Here is an 8217-nt window from a genome sequence, read left to right on the forward strand (position 1 = left end):
TTTCATTATCATAAGCACAATTTCATATTTTTGAGTGTATTCTGTGGTGAGTCGTCAAAATTGCATCTTTTTACTCATATTTGGAGCTAGGATGGTGAAAAATGGTGGAAACGAGCTTTATACCGGAAAAGGTAACTATTTACATAGTTTTGGTTATTTTTCAGATCTGTGTCGGGATAACAGACTGTTTTATATGTCTACGCATAACTGAAGACTTATGATGCGGTCTATAAGTCAACACACATGTTAGTTTTGCCATTGAACGAAATATTTTTTTTTGTAAAAAAAAACTTCCCTGGAAATCTACGTCTTTTACCTTTAGAAACAAAAACAAAAAAGTAGGTAAACTTACTAAAAAATCTACATAAAAGAGGTTTGTTTTGCATTTGACCAAACTTTTGACTTTTCAAAATAGACTTCATCGATAGTCTACATAATGTAGACTGTTTGAGAAATCTATAAAAGATCACTTTTGCATTTGACCCAAACTTTGACTGCGTTGATTATGTTAGTTATGTATTTGATCAAACAAGGAAAAAATCTAAAATCAAGGTCATCTTATTGAATATATTACTTTTCTAATACTATTCAAAATAGTTGGAGGCTTTAAATTTGAACAAACCATGAATTTGTTCTATAAAGGAAAATTCACATTTTGAAGAAACCTTTGATGACTTGGAAGTTTTGAGGACGGAGTGGTTAAGTTTTATCTGTTTATTTTTAAATCAGTAGATTTTCCATGTAGTTTTTGTTTTCTTTTTAAAATTGAAAACATACATCAATTTTCTATTAATTTTTATCGATCATATTTTAGCTTTATTTTTAAAGTTACAACAAAAATATAAAATAATTTTTGTATGTATTTTAGATAAAAAAATCTACATCTTTCTTTAATAGGCGGTAGAATCAGTAAAATAAAATAATTTCTTTTTTTGTGCACAATTTAACTTCATTAGTTCTTGGTTACAAGAGGGAATTATCCATCCTCTTAACAATACAACAAACATAAAGATAGCAGAAATTAAAGGAGATAAGTCTTCAAATGCCTGCAAATCAGAGACAGGTCTGGACTGCATCAATTGAAGGTTCACGGCAAAGCCGGATTCTTGAAACTTATTCACTTTGGAATGTGACGTTAGAGACCAATCACACCTATGGAATTCGACAATGCCATAGAACATATCTCTCTTTTTGAAACGAGGAAAATGAAAATAGTCTTTTCCTGGAAAGGAAAAAAAAAGGACAAAAGTGATCTCTTCCCTAATGGAAAGGAGGATGAAGATGATCTCTCCCAGGCTAAAGAGGAAGTTGTTGAAGCCTTTTGGTATAACACCGAGTGAAATGTACCCTTAATGGCATGATTATCAGAAATGACAAAGCTTATGGAATTTGATGGACTAGAGAAAATGTCAAGGCCCACTAGAGAAAACCATTTGACCCAGCCCATATTTTTACATATATGAGGAGTGGAGAGTAAAACGCCGGTGGATTGCTGTAGCTCGGAAAATTCTTCGTCAGCTTGCCTGCAACTACCTTTACTCTCAAGCAGGGCCGGCCCTGGGGTAAAGCATGCAAAGCAGTGGCTTTAGGTGCCATAGCTTTATATACTTTACAGGGCGCCAACATCCTGTTAAGTCACTGTAACCTAGCGGTTTGTGTTCAGCACCACTGAGATGTTGGTGGCGTGTTCAATTCCTCCTCCCTTCATATTTTTCCTCTTTTTTTTTCTTTTGGATAAGTATAGTAATTGATACCGATTTGACATGAACAATTTGGTTACCTTTTCTGACAACTTAGTTTCTTTTATTACCACACTATATTAAATGATATATATCATTAATAAACTATTTAACTAATTAAATCTTTTTTGATCAAAACTAATTAAATCCTGATTATTTTTAAAGGAGATATTTTTCTTTTTGGGTCTCCATTTTTTGTAAATTTTTATATTTAATGAAAAATTATATAATATGAGAATACAAAATATCCTAAACTGGGTTCTAATATTCTTTGAGATATTTCTCAAAGTGAAATAAGTGTTAATGTTCAACTTTTATCATATGTATTGCAATATTATAAAATTTATGTTATTTTTTAAAGGAAATTAAAATACAATTAAGAATCAATCAAATGAATTATCAGTGGAATGCAAACCATCTAAAATGTGGTTATTCAAAAAAAAAATTTGAAACTAATGGTTATTCAAAGTTGATCAATGGTTTTGCGAGAAATTTTTTTTCCGTCTAAAACAGATGAAGCTTTAGTAACATATATTTTGATTATATATTAAAAGTAGCAATAAAATTGTAGTTATATTTATGGGGCATTATTTTTTGGATTTGCTTTAGGCGCCATATTAATCCGGACCGGTCCTGCTCTCAAGTAAGAGGAACTTAGATGTGATAGAGGTCGGTAGTAGGTGGAAAAGGGAGATAAAGTTAAAGGGTGGTGACGACCTTCAAGGGGATACAGGTGCCGGAGTCGTCGAAGAGGCAACATCCAGTGGCTCCGGTGGAGGGTCCGGTGGGTCAGGAAGTTCTGGCGGTTGAGAAAGGTGGGGTAGCTCCGGAGAAAACAGATTTGGAGACTTGAACCAGTAGTAGCAATATTACCTGAAACACGTGGGAACATGATAATTAGTTTCACAGCAGACCAACTTATTGGTAGTGCACACGTCTTTGGTGTTGACCAATGATAAAGACAACGACAGACAAGGATTTTTCATCATACAAATCCTTTCCTTTCCTTGTCTTTTATTTTTTCTTTTAATTTAAATCATCTATTTCTTCTTATAATTTTCTCTTTTTCCAGAGATCCATAAAGATTCAACTCTTATTGCTTAATCCGACAAGAAACCGCAATATCAGTTTTCTTATACAAATTTTTTGTGTTTCTTTCGTGATCTCTTTAATGGTTAATTGCTTGGATTCTCCTGCTGCTGCAAGAGTAGATAACAGAGAAAACATTTTTGGAGGTACGTATCTTTTTGGAGGTACGTATCTAAAAAAACAAATATTCGGTATCTAAATCTACATGAATATTGAAACTATGATGTGTATTTGATCCTAGGTTTTTTAATTTCACTTGTAGCGATGGTTAGCTTATAATGAAATGAAATGCTCTGTTCTTATTCATTAAAGCTTAGCATTTTCATTTAGTTCTTAACTAAAGTTTCATCTAACTTAAGATTTTGATCTTTGTGATAATAAGGTCATCCAAAATTTCCCCCAAAGTGGGTCAGCCATCCAAACTCTCAAGCCTAATAATACCCTCTCCCAGCGATAGAAGCTTCACTAGTTCATGGTCAGTTCAGACACCAAGAAGTGAAGGAGAACTCTTACCTTCTCCAACACTAAAGGCCTTTACCTTCACCGAGCTCAAAACCGCCACTAGTAACTTCAAAGCCAACAATCTTATTGGTGAAGGCGGTTTTGGTTATGTTTATAAAGGTTGGATTGGTGAACAGTCCTTGTCACCTTCGAAACCAGGGTCTGGTATGGTTGTTGCAGTCAAGAAACTAAAATCAGAAGGATTTCAAGGCCACAAAGAATGGTTGGTAAGTTTATCATCCTTATTTCTTTATTAATAATGTGAATTAATAATTTACCAACCGATCCGTTTTATAACTTTCAAAAATCCGATTTTTGTTTGTTCCATGACATTTTTCTAAACCGACATAGGATATCGTACCAAGAATTAAGTCATATTAGGAATAATAAGAAACAAGATAGAATTCAAATAACATATAATAAAAGTGTTGGTGAATTTTCAGACTGAGGTTCATTATCTTGGGAGGCTTCATCATATGAATCTTGTGAAGCTAATTGGATATTGTACCGAGGGAGAAAAGCGACTTTTGGTTTAAGAATACATGCCTAAAGGAAGCCTCGAGAATCATCTGTTTAGAAGTGAGTAGCTCCATTTGGATGGAGCTAGGGCTAGTTACTTTCAAGTTATGTTTATATTTGAAATATGATTTTTTTTCTTCTTCTCGGTGTTCTTGCTTGTGTCAGAAGGAGGCGCAGATCCAATTCCGTGGAAGACAAGGTTGAAAGTTGCCATTAGTGCAGCGAGAGGGCTTGCTTTCCTCCATGAAGCTAAAGTCATATACCGAGACTTCAAGGCCTCTAATATTCTTCTTGATGCGGTACACCACCTATATTATATCCTTCCTAAATCTCATGTTTGTACAAATTCAAAAGAATTTAATTACAATATTTATTGGAAATGTTTTTCCATTTGTTGAAATTAATTTGTACATGCAGGAGTTCAATGCAAAGCTATCTGATTTTGGATTGGCAAAGGCAGGACCAACAGGAGATAGAACACATGTGACAACTCAAGTGATGGGAACTCATGGCTACGCAGTTCCTGAATACGTAGCAACCGGCCGATTAACAGCCAAGAGTGATGTTTATAGCTTTGGAGTGGTGTTGCTCGAACTACTCTCGGGACGTCCAACGGTTGATAAATCGAAAGTAGGTGTAGAGCAGAATCTAGTAGAATGGGCAATACCTTATTTGGTAGACAGAAGAAAAGTGTTTAGAATAATGGACACGAAGCTTGGAGGACAGTACCGTCACAAAGGGGCTTGCGCAGCAGCCAACATTCGGTGCCTTAACACAGAAGCTAAGCTGAGACCGGAGATGTCTGATGTCTTGTCTACTTTACAGCATCTTGAGACTTCTACTACGAAGATATCTACTCCAAACGCAGTTATGTCTCCTTCTCCTATGTCATATTAAGATAATCGAGATATCTGTGTTTTTTTCTTTTTTGACTAAAAGATACCTCTGTGTTTAAGGTGAGAAAGTAGGAGTATATACTATTTCAAAGTGTGTTACTGTGTTCAATAGTTTTGTACTTTCTTTCAAGTTCGTAAGTTTCTGGTTGGAAATGTAGACAGTGGACGTGTATATATTGGAAAATTGATAATAGTATTATATATATGATCATCAATGACCGTTTCTTGTCTGAAAAATGATTGAATCACATGAGTTTACAATATATAGCATAACTATGCTTAAAGGTAATTAGGAAGGTGAACTGTCAAATATTGAGATTTCTAATTTAGAAGAGGAAGTAATCAAAGAGATTTATAAGCGCTATCATCTACATTTTATGACATGGTTTTCATATAATTAATTAGATATGATAGATCAAATCAAACATCTCAAACTGTGGGTTAGTTGTGTTAGAGGAGGCACATATTTTATCCGCAATTTTTTTCCTCGTTTAGTATGCAATGATTAGAGGGACGAATAACCAGGACGAATAGCCAAATTCAGATTTATCCGATTCTTTTCTTAGTCAAAAAAAATATTTTATTCGATACTGTCTAGTATAACCGTTGATATGATACATCGTATCAACAAAATTAAACAAACTCTTAAAAAATAATTTAACCGGACAGAAAATCCTATCTGACAAATATGACTATAAGACGAATCAATGATGAAGTCCATATCAAATTTTGGTTGGACGATGACAATACATTGATATCAGAATGATCTTGTTTTGTGTTTTTAAAAAGTTGAAGTGCTTTCTTTCACCATAACGGACTGCAGTCACTATCATTGCCTTTGCTATAAAAGTTCTTCTGATAAAGATATATCTCTTCATTGGTTAAAACTGTTATGAAAGAGATTCTTCCTGAAAAATTTACTCTATAATCCACTGAACAATTTGAGATAACCATCAAAACAAAAGTTGGAGCAAAACGAGTATATCTCCAATTACAAAAACGAGTATAACTTTTCATATCTCCATGATTCATAACTAAACGCGAAAATCATTTCTTCAATAATTAATTGGGGTTTCGACAGCGACCGGGAGATGTGGAGTATCCAAAACTTGGTGCCTTGGTGGGCAGTTAAATCAACCCTATCCAATGTGTTTCTAAATCCTCACTGCAGATAACATGTTTCTTTCTCCAGTTTCGCCCATCAATTACTAGTAATATAAATTTAAATGCTACCCAAATCATAAAATTAACGAAGACATTGTGAGTGAAAACTGGAAAGTATAACAACTATCATTATTAAACAATTTACAAACATATCGTTAGTTAAAAGAGAAGATGATAAAGAATTTTTTCCAAAGTCGCATGTCTCTTGCCAGCTCTTTTGATAAATATCTGCATGAAAAGAACCACGAAAAACAACAAAATCTAGTACATAAGTCCTTAATTTTTTAGAGCATGTCAGTTCAAAATGAAATTACTATGATGTGATCAGTGTATCTTATAATGTACAAAGTTGAAAACAATAAGAGTGATCAATGGGATGCAAATACGCTGGTTAACAGAATACAAGTCTCTGAATAGGTCTTTACTAATTTCTCTTAGGCTTATTAAGTTACTAGTGGTTGGCCTGCCCTACGGGCGGGGTGTATAATTTTATAAAATATTTTTATGAAGCTTTTTTAAATATATTTTAAGCTGAAAAATATTTTAAAACTTTATGAATTTTTTTTAATACATTCTAATTTTTTTTGATCAAAATACATTCTAAATTTAAAACAATATTATAAACAAACAAATAATAAACATAATATAATATTTGTATGTTGTACTTCATAAGTATATTTTCAATGATATTTTGATTAAACTTTAGCATTTTAGTGATAATGATTTGTTAACAGTATAGCTTTTATAGAACTCTATTTAATAAAAAAATATTTTTTTGGAAATTTTCTCATGTTTCTTTAAATATTTTTATGAATTAATATTCTAGAAACTAATAAAGTATGATACTTCTAGCTACTTTTACTCTGGTTACGTACCACTTCAGATCAAATAATTTGGTCAAAAAAGCTAAAGTGTACCAAACTGTAACTAAAAAAAAAACATAAATGTAATGTAAACATTAATCATCTGGTCAATAAGATAAATCAAAACGCATATAAATGTTCACTGGAATTCATTTTTCTTTTCATCTGAATTAATAACTCTAATCTCCAATTTTTTTAGATGTTGGTTGTATTGAATGAAAACCTGTAATTCACATCTCATCAAACATTCCTTTTCTCAGTTTTTCATTATTATAACGATGTTAACATTGTTAAACATATATAAATTACATAATTAAATAGAATAAAATGATCTAAGATTATATAACATTTATATTACAAACCCCCAAAAAAACACCACAAAGTATGATTTATTCAATAATCTCTGTACTCCAAACATAAATCTCCTTTCTGTAATTTCAGGAGCAACATATTAAACACTTTTGAATATGAAAACAAAATTTTCAATTAAAATAACATACCTTGGCAATATAGCAGTGTAGGAAGGAAACAATTATGTAAACTAAAATACATAGACCAATAATTTCAAAGATTGAAAAAGTCCGACCTGGGTTTCTGAACAATCCCCGGGAAAACAGATTAACATTCCTCATTGGATTTCTCACAATGACGAGAAGAAATGTTAATTTCTCCGAACTCAAATACCCATTATCTTTACTTAGAAAATCAGCATAAAATAATCACCATTGCAGAGGAAAAGTTGGTTTCATTTTTGAGGTTAGAATATAATCAAAACCTTCAATTTTTTCTTTGTTCTTCTCTGCTATGACTCCCAGCCTGAGCTAAGAACCAAACTCTGGTTTTGACTTATCTGACAGTGTGTGTTCACATACATATATGCCGTGGATGAGCTGCACATATCATAGTGAGTTGCACAATAAGATTTTTTTAGGGATGTTTGTTATGCTTAAAAGTTAGAAAACAGAGAAATATAGAATCACTCACTGATTCGGTTTGGGGTCTTTGATTTGTAACGTTAACGCTTGTCACCGCATATCTATAGAAAACATTGTCATGTAAGGGAGCTTGTGAAAAGCTTTCAGGGATTTTTGAAAGGTTAAAGTTAAAAAGACACTCACTATTGTTATATCGTCTAGAAATAATGGTAAAACTTCTCAACGGTAATGTTCTTTTTTGTTCCTGCTCGTAGGTAGAATCATTAAGTATCATGTAGAAAGAACATAGGCCATAAAGAAATTTAATAGTTCAAATTCAGAAGAAACCTCATACTGCATCAGCTGGTTTGGTTCTTTTCATAGTTTTCACCATGAATTTTTTATAAGCATCATTCATAAGCTTTGCATTTTTGCACAAAGTTTTAAAACTTTTGAATCAGACCATGTGACAAAAGCTGAATGTGAATCTAAGATGAGGACCAAGATGAAAAACATTACCTAGATATTTTAA

General features: G+C 32.5%; 1 protein-coding gene across 1 annotated transcript; it reads left to right on the plus strand.

Annotated features, from left to right (window-relative positions):
- The first annotated feature begins 2418 nt into the window (after positions 1-2418).
- On the plus strand, positions 2419-4959 carry LOC108831360 (probable serine/threonine-protein kinase PBL18). The gene is given in 5 exon segments (XM_018604911.2): positions 2419-2978; positions 3211-3556; positions 3773-3908; positions 4017-4147; positions 4266-4959. Coding segments are annotated over 5 exon segments (1161 nt in total). The 5' UTR covers positions 2419-2910; the 3' UTR covers positions 4746-4959.
- Positions 4960-8217: the final 3258 nt, after the last annotated feature.

This window comes from Raphanus sativus, chromosome 7 (assembly GCF_000801105.2).
Source record: "Raphanus sativus cultivar WK10039 chromosome 7, ASM80110v3, whole genome shotgun sequence".
In the NCBI taxonomy this organism is placed as follows: Eukaryota; Viridiplantae; Streptophyta; class Magnoliopsida; order Brassicales; family Brassicaceae; genus Raphanus; species Raphanus sativus.